General features: G+C 40.6%; 1 protein-coding gene across 1 annotated transcript in view; it reads left to right on the top strand.

Moving 5' to 3' along the window:
* The window catches only part of LOC128642097 (cytochrome P450 2K1-like), a 126,634-nt gene that overhangs the window by 52,403 nt on the left and 56,954 nt on the right, over positions 1-17,277 (top strand). The window contains exon 3 of the mRNA XM_053694755.1: positions 2,306-2,455. Coding sequence (XP_053550730.1) covers positions 2,306-2,455 — 150 coding nt within the window. The remainder of the gene's footprint in view (positions 1-2,305; positions 2,456-17,277) is intronic.

Below are 17,277 nucleotides of genomic sequence, written 5' to 3'. Positions count from 1 at the left end.
ATTTGTACTACAAATCTGTCATACTGGCCCATAACACCAGTTTAATTTTTCTTATACACCTGTTAAAGTGTTCCATTCAATGTGCTTCATTTACCCTGGGTACATATTTTGATCTTTTATATTCTCTATGTGTTACAGACCTTTCATATTGGTTTGCTATACTTGCTTTACTGGCTCTGAAGATCTGCCATATTTGTTCATTAGAGTTGCTTCACTGTTCCTAAAGACCTGCCATATTAGTTTACTAGACATGCTTTATTGGTCCTGAAGATTTACCATATTTGTTCATTAGAGTTGCTTCACTGTTCCTAAAGACCTGCCATATTTGTTTGCTAGACTTGCTTTATTGGTCATGAATATTTGCCATATTTGTTCATTAGATTTCCTTCACTGTTCCTAAAGACCTGCCATATTGGCTTGCTAGACTTGCTTTATTGGTCCTGAATATTTGCCATATTTGTTCATTAGATTTCCTTCACTGTTCCTAAAGACCTGCCATATTGGTTTGCTAGACTTGCTTTAATGGTCCTGAAGATTTGCCATATTTGTTCATTAGATTTCCTTCAATGTTCCTAAAGACCTGCCATATTGATTTGCTAGACTTGCTTTAGTGTTCCTGAAGATTTGCCATATTTGTTCATTAGATTTCCTTCACTGTTCCTAAAAACCTGCCATATTGATTTGCTAGACTTGCTTTAGTGGTCATGAATATTTGCCATATTTGTTCATTAGAGTTGCTTCACTGTTCCTAAAGACCTGCCATATTTGTTTGCTAGACTTGCTTTATTGGTCATGAAGATTTGCCATATTTGTTCATTAGCTTTCCTTCACTGTTCCTAAAGACCTGCCATATTTGTTTGCTAGACTTGCTTTATTGGTCATGAAGATTTGCCATATTTGTTCATTAGCTTTCCTTCACTGTTCCTAAAGACCTGCCATATTGGCTTGCTAGACTTGCTTTAATGGTCCTGAATATTTGCCATATTTGTTCATTAGATATCCTTCACTGTTCCTAAAGACCTGCCATATTGATTTGCTAGACTTGCTTTAGTGGTCCTGAATATTTGCCATATTTGTTCATTAGAGTTGCTTCACTGTTCCTAAAGACCTGCCATATTGGTTTGCTAGACTTGCTTTATTGGTCCTGAAGATTTGCCATATTTGTTCATTAGAGTTGCTTCACTGTTTCTGATAACAGACCATTTTGGTCAATAATATGTGATTCATTATTACTATTGACATGTCGTATAGCTCTGTTATACTTAATGTATTGGTCCTAGACAGCTGCCATATTGGTCCATTAGACCTGCATTATTGGTCCTGTTGACCTACCATATTACGCCATTAGATTTACTGAATTGGGGCTGCATACCAGACGTACTTTTTTATTTCTAGATACCTGACATATTGGAAAATTAGACTTGTTTTTACTGCTCTTGTAGACCTACCATACTGGTCAATTAGATTTGCATTATTGTTGCTACTTCACTGACCTGACCTAGATTTGTTTCCTTAGCCCTGAGGGCCTGTTATATTGGCCCATTACACTTGATGTGTTGGCCTTAATGACCAAAAATATTGGCCTATTAGACTTGCTGTATGACCCTTATCACCAGCCATGATGGCCCATTAAACATGATGTATTTATCCTAATAACCCATCATATCATCCCATTAGATGTGCTGGAATAATCCTTTTCCCCAGCCATATTCATTCTTAGAGTTGTATTGGTCCTAAGTATCAGCCAGACTTACTGTTTTGGTCCTGATGACCATTTTAATTGGCCTTTTAGATTTTTTTTTATGGACCCCAATGACCAGTCATGTTGGCCCATTACACATGCTGCATAGGTCCTGATAATGATTATTGGCTGATTACACATGTTGTATTAGTTTTGATCAGCAGTGACACTGGCCAATTAATCTTACTGTATTTATTCTGGAGACCTCTCCTTTGGCCTATTAATTTTTTTTCTGTATTGCTCCTGACCTGTCATATTGTTCTGCTAGATTTGCTTCCCCCCCCCCCCCCCGGAGATCTGATACATTGTCCATTAGTGTGGTTTCACTGGTCATGGAGGTCTGCCTTACTGGTCCATTAGACTTTCCTTACTGGTCCTGGATACCTGTCATATTGGTACTATGCACACATCTAAGAAATATTACATAAGCCACAAGGAATTTTAGGAATTCAGTATCATGATTATCTAGAGGATATTACCAACTACTTAATAGCTGTTCAGAATAATGCTTTAGAAAAAGTGTTCCATAGCATAAGCCTTGTCACTATATGTTGTCATATTCAGGTATTGTGTTCAGTCATGGAGATTCATGGAGAATAATGAGAAGGTTCACACTCTCAACCCTACGAGATTTTGGAATGGGAAAGAAGACAGTTGAAAGCAGAATCCAAGATGAATTAAAACCTCTTCTCAAAAATTTCAAATCACACAATGGTGAGATAAATAAGGTTTTGGATTAATAATTCAGAAAACAATATAGCTATGTTTTATGAAATTTAAATACATAGTCCACATAACAAAGTTTTGTTTCTTAGAAAACTCAAGAATTTAGATACTTAGGCCTAGATCAGAAGCAGATCGCTATAGATTGTGCTGGGTGCAGTATTCATATTGCAACCCCACAATAAGAATAACACGCAATCTTGTATTACAAGTCAAAGGTAAAGAAGAGATTCACCACTGAAACTTTAACATTTCTTAGCACTCGCAACACTTTTAATGGATAGCACAGGATGTGCTATCATTGCTCATATTACAAATGGAGAGTTATGTGTTGTGTTGAGCTGAAGTAAAGTGTTAGGGCTAAAATATAGGCATAATAAAATTAGGGCTAGATACAAGTGGCGTGCTAAGGTTGGCACATGTGCAATATTGAAATATTGTGGGCACATTCATTTGCATGCATATTACAAGTTGAAAGTAAACATGTTCAAACGCATCAAATATAATGCTCGTCAAGTTTGAACGACTGAAGACCTTGCATAAAGGGTTAGGGATAAAGTAAAGTGTTAGGGCTAAAATATAGGCATAATAAAATTAGGGCTAGATACAAGTGGCGTGCTAAGGTTGGCACATGTGCAATATTGAAATATTGTGGGCACATTCATTTGCATGCATATTACAAGTTGAAAGTAAACATGTTCAAACGCATCAAATATAATGCTCGTCAAGTTTGAACGACTGAAGACCTTGCATAAAGGGTTAGGGATAAAATAAAAGTTGCACCAAGCACAACATAAATACATTAAAGTGTTACGCTATCTAATAAAAGTTATTCATATAAATATTAATTAAAATATGTTATAAGGGTTGAAAGGTATATGGCCATGTATTTGACTGCAAAGGACTTAATATATATTATCTCAGTATTTTTCACAGACTTGTATTTTACCCACTCAGTGTTGACTCAAACAACTCCACAGGAGTGAGCAAGTTATCTTTATAGCACACATGAACAGCTGCAAGACACTGCTAGTTCATGTGTGCTATAAAGATAACACGCTCACTCCTGTGGAGTAGTTTGAGTCAACACTGAGTGGGTAAAATACAAGTCTGTGAAAAGTACTGAGATAAGGGGGCAGTCTGCAGAGGCTTAGATACAAGCCCTTTTCTGGCTTTGTGTTTTATTGCATATCGAGCCACCAACGCTTGGAATACTGAGGACATCTATACCAGAGAGCGTTTGGAAGTTCCTACAGCTACACCTGAGGATTGTGTGTAATACACACGCTATTGGATCCATACTCTGGGAGGCTACTAATCAAACACCATCTACTTACCTCATACTGATTGAGGTTCTTGGAAGTAAGTGCAGATCTAAGAGGGTGCAGGAGTATGATTTCCTGGAAGTGCCCTCTGGATTTATACATTTATTTATCTATCTTTTATTGGGACTTTTTAAAAAGGGACAATATCTCTAAAAAGGTTTTTGTTTTGTTTTTTATGAATTTTAAAGATCTCCTAAATTAACTGTTTATATTTTATTTATATTTATGTCTTTGTACGACGGATTGTTTTTTTTTTATACAGACTAAGGTCCTAATAGGTTGTAACTTATTTTATTTTGAATACATTATACACTTGCTGCCATAATCTGTAATTCAATTGTATGAACGGGTGGATTAGCTTTATAGATTTGAAATATATATCTTGTGTATCTGTTTTAATACTATAGAACATTATATATCTCCCATAATAATACTTAAAAGGATATCATATGCATCATTTTTAAGGTTTCAATCATTAACAGCTCAGGTAAATGAGCCATACATAGCCCCATCTTATATCTTTTTGTACATATATATATATATATATATATATATATATATATTTTAGAATTTTAAAGTACATTTATAATTATTCGCATTAATTATTAATATGTTTTAATATTTTATATTTAATAAATACATAACACAACTTAATATAACTCATATTGGGTTAGCACACATGAAGGATTAGTGTACTCCTGTCCGACAGGAGTACAGTAATTCTTCATGTGCGCTAACCAAACCTGTATTATATTAAAGTGATAGTAAGCTCTCCTCTTTGTAAAATCAGATCCACAATGTTAGTGATATTTTAGATGGAGTTTAATTCATTAGTTGTAACGAAGATGACTATATCTTACTTTTTAATATAGATATAAAATTTTAATTCCCCCATGGTTTGAATTGTTATCCAATCAGCGCTCTCCACATATGGCACTTTTGTTGTACCTGGAGCAATGATTGGAGAACAATTCAAACATTTAGCTCACAGAAAAATTGACTGTTCAAGTGGGCGGCGGAGCTCAGGGTATTTGAAGTTCATATCTACATTAAATAGCAAGTTATAAAGCATCTTTGTTACAACTGATGAATTAAACTGCATCTAAAATATTGCTAACATTCCAGATCTGATTTGAAAAAGGGGAGTTTTATGTAATTATTAAATATAAAATATTGAAAAATATTAATAATTAATGTAAATAATTATTATAGATCCACAGAAAAACAAAATGTATGCTTACTTGATACATTTATTTCTTATTTCTTCAAGAGTCCACGGGTTCATCTTAATTACTGTTGGGAATATCACTCCTGCCAGAAGGAGGAGGCAAAGAGCACCACAGTAAAACTGTTAAGTACCACTCCCTTACCCACAACCCCCAGTCATTCGACCAAAAGGAAATAGAGAAAAGAGAGGAACACAAGGTGCGGAGGTGTCTAAAGGTTTAGTCAAAAACTCTTATAAAAACAAAAAGGGTGGGTCTGTGGACTCACCATATCTTGAAGAAATAAATTTATCAGGTAAGCATAAATTTTGTTTTCTTCTAAAGATATGATGAATCCACAGGTTCATCTTAATTACTGTTGGGAACCAATACCCAAGCTAGAGGATACAGATGAATAGGGAGGAACAAGACAAGCAGACCTAAACAGAAGGCACCACCGCTTGGAGAACCTTTCTCCCAAAAGCAGCCTCGGCAAAGTATAACATTTGGAAAAAGTATGCAAGGAAGACCAAGTTGCAGCCTTGCAAATCTGTTCCATTTTTGAAGGCCCAAGAAGTGGAAACAGCTCATGGAATGAATGGAAATTCTCTCAGGAGGTTGCTTACCAGCAGACTCATATGCAAGATGAATAACAGTTCGCAACCAAGAAGAAAAAATAAAAGCAGAAGCTGTCTGCCCTTTACGTTTCCTGGAGAAACAGACAAAAAGAGCAGAGGATTGGCGAAAATCCTCAGTCGCCTCCAGATAGAAATTAAGAGCATGCACAACATCCAAATTGTGCAACAGACATTCTTTGTAAGAAAAAGGCTTAGGACATAGAGATTGAACAACAATCTCCTGATTAATATTCTTATTAGAAACAACCTTAGGAAGAAAACCTAACTTAGTACGAAAAACTGCCTTATCAGAATGAACAATAAGATAAGGCGAATCAAACTGCAAGCTGAGAGTTCAGAGACTCTCCGAGCAGAAGAGATAGCCAGAAGAAACAAAAACTTCCAACATAACAACTTAATATCTTAAGGAATACATGCAAACAGGTGTATAATATGTATTAATACTTTCCCCTTCTGGTGAACCGCAGCCGTCCCACAGTCTCTCCCAAGGTCTGTGTGAATAGATCAGGTGTGCTAGCTTGAGGCGCTGGTTCAGCTTGTATCAGTCGTTGGTATCTTCCTTTCCTTCCTCGGTTGTATAACTCTAGGTGCAAAATAGTGGTGCTGAAATATCAGACAATACACCATACAAAGGTGAATATCTACTCACAGTGTATATTGCAGGTTACCGGCTCCTTCCCAATATGAAAAGACAATATCACAGATTCAGTAAAAAAGTTTGTCTTTATTTGGCTCAACGCAAAAGCGTTTCAACGGTCCCAGCCGTCTTTCTCAAGAGCAATAAAAGTGCTTTACAAACCAAAGCATATCTTAAGGAATGTCACGGATCAAACAGAGACAGTAAGAAAGCTCTAAGGACAAGATTAAGGCCCAAAGAAGGAGTAACAGACTTAAATACAGGCCTGATTCTGACCAAGGCCTGAGAAAAAGATTAAACGTCTGGCACATCCGCCAAACGCTAATGTAACAAAACAGAAAAGGCAGAAATTAGACCCTTCAGGGTACTAACTGACAAACCTTTTCCAGACATTCCTGGGGAAATGTTAAAATCCTAAGGATACTAACTCTATTCCAACCCTTATATTCACACCAATAAAGATATAAATGCCATATCTAATGGAAAATCTTCCTAAAAATAGGCTTGCAAGCCTGAATCATGGTCACAACAACCAACGCAGAAAAACCCTGCTTAGATAGAAATTAAGCATTCAATCTCCAAGCAGACAGCTGCAGAGAAATGATTTGGATGAAGGAAGAGACCCTGAATCAGAAGGTCCTTACTTAGAGGAAGTTTCCACGGTGGGAGAGATGACATCCCCACTAGATCTGCATACCATATCCTGCGAGGCCATGCAGGAGTTATTAGAATCACTGACGCTCTCTCCTGCTTGATACAATCAATGACTCGTGGAAAGAGAGCAAACGGAGGAAAAGGGTATGCAAGCCTGAAAACCCAAGGAACCACTAATGCATCTATCAGAGCGGCCTTCAAATCTCTTGACCTTGAATCGTACCTTGGAAGCTTAGCGTTCTGCCGACACACCAACAAATCCAACTCCAGCCCCCCCCCCCCCCCCATTTGGGGATTAAACGGAGAACTCACTCTCTGAAGAAAAATCTGTCTACTCAGGAAGTCCTCTTTCCAGATGTCCACTCCTAGAATGTGGATGTAAATAGACAGTCATTGTGAGCCGCCACCCACAGACCAAACCAAGTCACCTCCAACATGGCTAAGGAACCAAGAGTTCCTCTCGAGCCCATGAGTTGACATTGTCCGACTGGAACCTGAAAAACCGGCTAAGGACAGCTGAGTACAAACGCTCTCTACTCTAAGATATCAATGGGGAGAACTGACTCCTCTTAAATTCAAAATCTAGCGCCTTAAACAAGTTCAAGACTGCTCCCCAGCCCAACAGGCTGGTGTCTGAGTTAACAATCACCCAGGAATGTCCCCAGAACCATGCACCCAGATGCAGATAGCACATAAGGCTCAATCAGATCTATCCTCTGAGAGAGATCCAAATGGTCACCGCTCCATTGACTGAGGATGCAAAACTGCAGAGCTCCCAAATGGACTCGAGAAAAAGGATGACAACCCTCGACCAAAAACCTCCAACCATTAAGCCACTGGAAAGAGAATGGAAAATCAGCTACAGCTGAATTCAAACTCCCGACCCTATGGTTACAAGATATCTAAGCTATCTTCAGACCACAAGAGCTAGTTATGGGCTGAACAGTAGACTGAAAAGGGAGGTAAGAGGGAGAATTCCTTCATTACTGATAGAAATATTCTCATAAATAGAGAATCTATTTAAGGTTCTTAAAAAGAAACACCCTTGAAGGGGGGACCAGCCCAGGGAACTCTTCCCCAGCTTCACATCCCATCCAAGGAAGTGTAAACAGGACAATATCTGCTCGAATGAAAGATGACACCTAAACCAAACAATGTCCAGGAAGGCACCCTTTCCATTCCCCAAGACCTAACAGAGTCTTCCTAGGATGAAAAAATCAAAAATTTTAGTTGATCCCAGACATGCATAATTGGAGAGCTCTAATGGGAACTAAAAAGGACATATCCTTCAGGTCTATGTTCGTATGAACAAACCCTCCTGAATCAAGGTAGAATGGACACTACTTGAAAGAGTGTACTCTGATAAACATGAGATAACTACCTAGATCCATTTATGTTACTGGAACTAGCACTCCCAGCGGGAACCTGAACCCGGATCCAGAATACCTCTCATCATAGCTAGACTGCAGATACTCTAGAAAGATAAATCTGCCCTTGAGAGGAAATCTTAGATTGATACTCCTTGAACCCAAAATGGTTGGGATTTCAAGAAGGAAGACTATTCATTATCTATTCCTCATGACTTGTGGCGTAAAAAACCTTTTCCCACCCGTAAGTCATAGGATAATTCTGTCAGAAGCTTGGATTTGGAGGATAACATAAAATATATTCCAAATATGAACCTGCATCAGCAGTGTCATAAAGCCTAGGCTGTACCACTAAGCCACAGGTAGGCTTCTAAGCTGACCAAATAGAGCTATTCTAGAAGGAATCAGCAAATCCTTGGATCCCCAAGGACAGCCATACAAGCCAGAGTGGACCAGCACCCATGCAAGAATTTGTCTCGAGGGCTAAAACAGCAAGTCTAATTAGACAACGCATCACCCTAATTGAGCAAACAAACCTCCAGCTTCTTAATAAGAGATCCGTAAAGGAACAACTATCCTCTATAGGGATCAACGATCTTCTAAGCCATAGTAGAATACTCCCTTCTACTTAAGGGGACACTGAACCCAATTTTTTTGTGTGATTCAGATAGAGCATGAAATTTTAAGCAACTTTCTAATTTACTCCTATTGTCAAATTTTCCTTATTCTCTTGGTATCTTAATTTGAAATGCAAGAATGTAAGTTTAGATGCCGGACCATTTTTGGTGAACAACCTGGGTTGTCCTTGCTGATTGGTGGATAAAATAATCCACTAATTAAAAAGTGCTGTCCATGCCTCTGAGCCAAAAAAAGCTTAGCTGCCTTCTTTTTCAAATAAAGATAGCAAGAGAACGAAGAAAAATTGATAATAGGAGTAAATTAGAAAGTTGCTTGAATTTTGCATGCTCTATCTGAATCATGAAAGAAAAAAATTGGGTTCAGTGTCCCTTTAAGGCACCGTGCATTCAAATGGAGTCAGCGACAGGAAGATCCTGAAAAGGATGGGAGACAGGGAGAAAGGTATCCGTAGTTTCTGCTATGCCTGTGAAAAACTCCAAAGTACCTCTAGAACCACTTACATATGGAAGGAACATCCTAGAAAGGATAAAGTTTACTAAACTTCTAACGGTTGACAACGACAGGGATATCAATGTCGTCCAAGTAGCTATAACCTCCTTTAACAATACACAAGGTGTTCAAGCATACATCTGAAAAAAGTTACTTCAGCATTAGATTAAGGAATTATACTGTTGGAATCTGAGATTTTACCCTCAGAAGCTACCACGTATCCTCCTCATCAAACTTATGAGGAAGGGAAGCCTGTGTAGTAACAGGTGGAACAGAAACCTTACTATCTGAATCTCAAATAATCCTCTTGCTATTTCCAATGCCGCCAATATCACAAGGATACCTGAGCAATAAAATTCTGCAAGCAAATAAACTCCTCCAGGAGACTGAGAGGAAACGCAGGGCACTGTTTGTGACGCCAAAGAGCTTGGGACATTCTTCAGAAAATGCTGTGGCATCGTCTGAACAGCATTAACCTAAGAGACAGTGGGTTCAGCAGCAATAACTTATCTCTCCCTGAGAAAAGTTACTCTAGGCAAGCAGCATAGGAAGAATAACAAAACATAAGAGACATGCATCCAGTCTATAAATTCTAGCATTTCCCAAGGAAAAGAATAAATACGTAATGTACTGTGATTTTAAGAACAATACATATAGGAAACAATTAAAAATTACATTAATTGCAATCTGCTACTAAATAAATATTTTCTGTAGAAGAAGAAAAATAATCTCCGTAATTGAGTCACAGGACGAATGCCCTGCCCCAGACAGAGACACATAAGATTCTTTAAAGGAATCTGCAGTTGATTAAAAACTATTTATTTAAACAGTAATGTACTTTTGAAACATTCGACAAAGGCATTTCTGACTGATCAGAATAAATTGCCCAGAAGCACGGCCGATCGCTAAACAGCAGAAAGTAGAATATCAGAACGATATTCTAGAGATGCATTTTGAATCTGTCTTCAAATTAACACCGCAATACTCAACAGTGGAGAAAAGAGTCACATGACCCGCTGACTGGGAAAGGAGCCAACTACCAGCGCACGCTTCTGCGCTTCTTCCCTCCCTGTCTCTACCCACCCTGATAAATAAATAATAGCGGACAAACAAAGAGACTAAATCCTAAAAAGGATGTGTTCAAAAAACAGGGAAGCGTGACTAGAAATAGCTACCAACCTAGTAGAGATCCGCTATTGTCTTGTCTCATACATAAAGGGTAGCTATGTACCCAATATAGCCTTTAAGACTTATAGGACACTGCGGTCCAACAATTAAACAGAGAAGGAAAACAACCCATAACATAAAAGGTGCATGATACGTTACACAATAACGACAGTGCCCTCCACATACAGTGTGTGAGACATGAACCACATAGCAGAGAACAACAAGTGTTCTGACATTAAAAACTTGCAAGCTGGGGGGCGTGTTCCAGGCCAGGTCTGAAGATGGCCTCTTATTTGGGAGCTCTGCAAAACAGACTCACATTTTGCCTATAATCTTGATGATGTGCAGCCATCCAGCCTGATATTGTGCTTTCTATAGCAGCAGTTGATGAGCTGATTCAGTGTATATTACTATTTTGAAATTTCTGAGAGTTCCCAGACCGGACAGCTGAGACCTTTCAACGGCTTCTCGTGAGAGAGATCTCGGCACCCTCCCCCGGGGAAACTGGGTTAACAACAGTATGGAGGGGAACCTATTTCTACAGATACAAGCCCTATTTGAAGAATATGAGAAACGGATGTGTGATCGGTTTGATCGGCTTCTGGCAATTGCTGAAGCTCAGAACAATGTAAAAGAGAACACTGGGCTCATTATGGAGAAGGAGATTTGACCTAGCTTCAACTCACATCACAGCCCCATGCAGCTGCAAGGAAGTCGCAATACCGCGGAGACTATTTCCTCATGGATCCTAGTGCCTAAGCTAATGGAGCCAAATACAGAAAAGCAACTGGGAAATGTGCACAACCTACCGTGCGCAGCTCACTGCATTAAGGATGAACTCCTTATTACATCTATCTTTCAAGTAGGAGCCCGAACTGCCGCGAGCGACCTTACTTTTGACATACTGCATGCCGGTTCGTCCTGGACGGAGCCACTGCCAATCAGCACGGATCTGGTCCTTATGCAGGTCTGTAGCCCTTCTAAATTCGGAGAGGTTTTAGCGGGGTGGACAACTGACTTCCTCATGTGCAGCCTTACCCTAGCTTGGATCCCAGGGAAAATTGATCCGACCTCTCGGGAGTACTGTTCCTACGGCAACTTGGTCTGTAGAATCAGACGGGCAGGAGTGGGCTAGTTTGTGGTCTTTGCTCAGGGAACCGGGACACCTGTCAGCCTCGTCCATTCAGTCTTACACATTTTGTCCCAACTTTGACTGTCTTTGTGGTGCACAAATATTGACTCACGCCAAGGGAACTAATTTATATTTCAGATGATCTGCTTCCTGCCTAATAGTTTGTGTTTTCCAACATTGAACACAGGAGAGACTCCATAGTTATTATGTCTATTGTGTGCGTTTTTTTTTTTTTTTTCTTTCCTTAAATTGTACTTAGAGATCATACACGTACAATGCTGATGTGAATATGTCCCTTAGGCAGGTAATATATGTTATAGCCAGTATATGTTTTCCTGAGGTCTATGTAGTTGAACACATTGATCGCATTTACCCTCTGAATATTTCTGTATTTACAATATATGTATTTTTAGTATTATGCAGGCAGACATTGGGAAATCTTATTCTTTTGCATAAATTTTATAGGTCTAGGACCAAGTGGCATTATATAATTCTGATGTGCGACTCTGGTGAAACCATGTAACAGACTCTACCAAAATATTGTAGGAGATCTTTGGATCTCTTAACTGTGCATAGTGCGGGCTATTATTACTATAATATCGGTATGTGAAAAGGATATTTATGTAGTATATTTAAAGCATACATTTAGTTTAACTAGTTGAAGCAGCTTTCAGCGTATCAGCTCTATGCCACCTACCCAAATCTTTCTTAGAGTTTGCTAACGCCTGCAGTTTCAGTCCTAGTCTGATAATGTCTCAGCAATTTATCTCCTGCATTTCCCCTCCATTCCCTTCCCTTTTGGCAGAGTTACGCAATCTCTGCCCTGTCCAAAGAGCCCTAGCTGCTCTTTGGGCCCTACCAACAATAATATTGCTGTGTTTATAAGCACGCTCTTCTCTACATCTAACCTGCTAGTTGAGGTACTCTTAGATTGGTTCACCTTTTGCCTGCAGATAGTTAAATATAAGTTTGTTTATTGGTTATTTATATCTCATGTATGTCACTATCTTATATTGTATAATGGTCATCATTTCTGATTTACGTCTGTTGATGTCTATACAGGTTTAGTTTGAGTCTGCAGTTTGTTTTTTCTCTATCTCTATATATGAAGCTACTGTATTAATGATGTGTCCTCAACTATACCCTAGTTTTCAGATCCCTTAGATGGATCTCTGTAGCATTGATGGCACTATGCAGATAAAGTAATAAAATACGAATGTACAAAGTCCATATTAAAGATTAAAAAAGAGGTTTGTCATCTGAGACCCAAAAGTGGTCTCCTTTGTTGAAGTTAGCCCCCTATAGTTTAACTAGTTTCTATTGAGGCCCAAAAGTGACCTTGTGTGACATCAGGGAGGTGTAATGATCATTAGGCATATTAGTTGCATACCTTATGTCTGTACCTCTTGTCTGGAATATGTAGTGTATATTGGAAAAATGTGGTACTATGCTGTATTTCTCATTATTACTATGTTTTATTGCTTTGTTTTATATGTATGCCTTGTAACAATCCTCAAATAAAAAAACTATTTAAAAAAAAAACAACTTGCAAGCTGAACCCAATAAAAAGGTTTAAACTGAATTACCATTAAGGTAAAAACCGTGTCAAACCGGTCACATTTAAGTGCCTGCTCCCTGCCTTTTATCAATATCCAGCTACAGGATATATACGTCCCAGAAAATACTGCAGCTTAACCAATGTAGTGCACAGTCTCCCATACCCAGAAGACAAAAAGGCACTTACCTGTAGCCTGGCCGTCCAGGCTTACAAGGTATAAGAGGACACATCTGCTCACAGGGACTCTTGAGAAATAAAGAACAGAGTATCCAACTCTAGCTTTGTAAACTAGGGCAGCAACTGTTAGGAAAACGCGTCAAACACCACTTTGCAAGTTCCCAACTGCTTTATAGCCACCACTGCTTGACTGCAAAGACTAACGTGGGATACAGCTATACCCTTAAAAACATGCTTGTAGTGAAAATCCAATTTTTCTTCAGACACCTAAAACTTTACTTCCTCCATGCACTAGAGGCAAAGAGAATGACTGGGGGTGGTGGGTAAGGGAGTTGTAAGGATACTGTCTCTTTAAGACTGGGCTGAAGTTTCATTGGTCACCTCAGTTATAAGTTCCACCATTTCCGGCTGATTTACTGCTTAGTAATTTTAGTTGTAACCTAAAGATACCTGAGCTTTACCTGGAAGACCTTTTGGAATTACAAATCTAACGGAGCAGCAGTTACCGCCTTCAACTAAACATCTATACTGAAGTTTGTAGCTGAACTCTTATCAACACCTTACGCTACTTAAGCCACAGCTGTTTGCAAACTCTGTAGCGACTTGCAAGGAGAACTATCAACTAACCGCAGACTCCTCCCAACCAGACCGCGCTGCAGCGTTCACAACACTCAGCTTGTTACTCACAGTGCCTGTCAGCAGTTCGTGTTATCCACACGGAGGTAGCCGCAGTACTCAGCCTGTCAGTTCTCTCACTTTACACAGCGATCACACACGCTGTGCAGACTTCTGCCGAATCAGCCTGTCAGTTCTTTCACTGAACACAGTGTTCACACACGCTGTGCAGACATCTGCCGAATCAGCCTGTCAGTTCTTTCACTGAACACAGTGACCACACACGCTGTGCAGAACACTGCCGAAGCAGCCTGTCAGCCTATCAGTACCTACACCCCTCTCACTTACCTTCTCTTCCTGCATGTGAAAAGGAATAGAGCGGTTAACACTAACCTCCTATGAGTTATAAGAACCTATTACATTGACTCTTGCCTAATCTCTGTTGATCTTGGAGAATTGTTACTCGAACTTAATTTGGTATTATTACTTAAATAACAGAGTCTTCTCATCGTTCCTTACTCACTGCCTTTTGTTCTACTCACCTATCTTATATTCCTAGTAAGGATATTAAGATCATCTCCCTTCCATTGGGGAAATATCAGAGAAAAAATTTAAACACTGCAGGAAAAGAGTTCCACTCATCTATAGTGCAGCTCCATTCACTGCAGTGTCACAAAACTAATTAATAATTCTGCAATTGTGTTCCATAACTTACTGAGTTTTACAACACCTTACAGGAGTGGTACTTAACAGTTTTACTGTGGTGCTCTTTGCCTCCTCCTGCTGGCAAGGAGTGATATTCCCATCAGTAATGAAGATGTACCCGTGGACTCACCATATCTTTAGAAGAAACAGATACATTTTACAGTAACTATAATAATCCTATACTATAAAAGGCCAAGTATGTTTGTCCGAAGCTGTCATGCGCAGTAGAGACAGCACGCGGACAAACACACTGGCCTAAGTCCCTACCTGTTCTGCCGACTGCGCCGAGCAAAAATGGGCGTGGCCGAGCGTGAAGGGGCGGGGCCTAACGCGAAGGCCCGTGAAGGGGGCGGAGCCTAGCGTGAAGGCCCGTGAAGAGAGCTCAAACAGCTCAAGAGAGGGTGGAGGGATGTGGGGAGAGGGGGGAGATGTGGAGTGAGGGGGGAGATGTGGAGAGATGTGGGGAGATGTGGAGTGAGGGGGGAGATGTGGAGTGAGGGGGGAGATGTGGAGAGAGGGGAGAGATGTGGGGAGATGTGGAGAGAGGGGGGAGATGTGGAGAGAGGGGGGAGATGTGGAGTGAGGGAGGGGGAGATGTGGAGAGGGGGGAGATGTGGAGAGAGGGGGGAGATGTGGAGAAAGGGGAGAGATGTGGGGAGATGTGGAGAGAGGGGGGAGATGTGGAGAGAGGGGGGAGAGGGGGAGATGTGGAGAGAGGGGGGGAGATGTGGGGAGAGAGAGGGGGGAGAAAGAGGGGGGAGTTAAAGGGGGAGAGAGAGAGGGGAAAGAGAGAGGGGGGAGCGGGAGAGAGAGAGACAGAGAGAGAGGGGGGAGAGGGAGAGAGAGAGAGAGGAGAGAGAGAATGAGAGAGAGAGGGGGAGAGAGAGAGAGGGGGGAGGGGAGAGAGAGAGGGGAGAGAGAGGAGAGACACAGAGAGAGGGGAGAGAGAGAGAGGGGAGAGAGAGGGGGGGAGAGAGAGAGGGGGGGAGAGATAGAGGGGCAAGAGAGAGAGAGGAGAGACAGAGGGGGGAGAGAGAGAGAGAGGGGGGGGAGAAAGAGAGAGAGAAGAGGGGGAGAGAGAGAGAGGGGAGAGAGAGAGAGGGGGGAGAGAGAGAGAGAGAGAGAGAGAGGGGGGGGGAGAGAGAGAGAGAGAGGGGGGGGGAGAGAGAGAGGGGGAGAGAGAAAGAGAGGGGGAGAGAGGGGGAGAGAGAGAGAGAGAGAGAGAGAGGGGGGGGGGGAGAGAGAGAGGGGAGAGGGGGGAGAGAGGGAGGGAGAGAGGGGAGGGAGAGAGAGAGAGGGGAGAGAGAGAGAGGGGGGGAGAGAGAGAGAGGGGGGGGGGAGAGAGAGAGATAGAGGGGAGAGAGATAGAGGGGAGAGAGAGAGACAGAGAGAGGGGAGAGAGAAAGAGAGAGGCGAGAGAGAGAGAGAGGGGGGAGAGAGAGATAGAGGGGAGATAGAGAGAGGGGAGAGAGAGAGGGGTGAGATAGAGAGAGGGGAGAGAGAGAGAGAGAGGGGAGGGGAGAGAGAGAGAGAGAGAGGAGAGAGAGAGAGAGAAAGGGGGGAGAGAGAGAAAGAGAGAGAGAGAGGGGGGAGAGAGGGGAGCGAGAGAGGGGGAGATGGAGAGAGGGGGAGAGAGCGCAAAAGAGAGGGGGGAGAGAGAGAAAGCAAAAGAGAGTGGGAGGGAGAGAACGCCAGGGGTGGTACCACTGTACTGCAAAAAATGGCCCGTGTGAACGGGCTTTAGGACTAGTTGTTAATATTGTATTTATTCTCTAATATTTAATATTTACATCACGCGCCTTAAGATAACTAATTCTTCATATACGCTAACCCGACACCGCTTTAAACCCAAAGCAAAAAATCTGAAGTGATTTATGCATATTTTACATACCAATGTTCTTCACATAGAAAAATTACTTTTTATTTTTAAATAAATATTTCTATATATACTTGACAATGTTAATGTAAAATATATATCTATACCGATATATCTATATGACTAGATATATAGAAATATTTATTTAAAATAAAAATAAAATTTTCCTGTGTGTGAAGAACATTGAAATGGGAAATATTAATAACTCCTGTCAGGTTAGCGAGCGAGCGATAGATGTTAGGTTTTTTTCTTCCGCGATCTCCATTGAAGTGTTAGGGGAGAATAAGTCCTGAAGTTATCGCGCGTCAGGGTATGTTCGTTCTCAAAACTTTTACTTTCAACTTGTAATATGTGCTATAAATTGCGCTCCACTTGTAATTTGTCCCTTAATGTATGCTATATTTAAGTATTTCGCACACACACATATATACATATATATATTAAACATAATGGGCTAGATTACAAGTGGAGCATTTTCGCTATAGCAAAAACTCCGCTAGGATTTTAATTTTTGCGGTAGCCAAGTTGCACTGGTTTTACAAGTTGAAAGTAAACTTTTTTTTCTCCAGCGGTAACCCAAATTGCGATTAAAGGGATACTAAACCCAATTGTTTTCTTTCACGATCATT

Source organism: Bombina bombina, chromosome 11, assembly GCF_027579735.1.
Source record: "Bombina bombina isolate aBomBom1 chromosome 11, aBomBom1.pri, whole genome shotgun sequence".
In the NCBI taxonomy this organism is placed as follows: Eukaryota; Metazoa; Chordata; class Amphibia; order Anura; family Bombinatoridae; genus Bombina; species Bombina bombina.
Note: the sequence above shows the minus strand (reverse complement) of the source record. Positions and strands in the feature narration are given on the sequence as shown.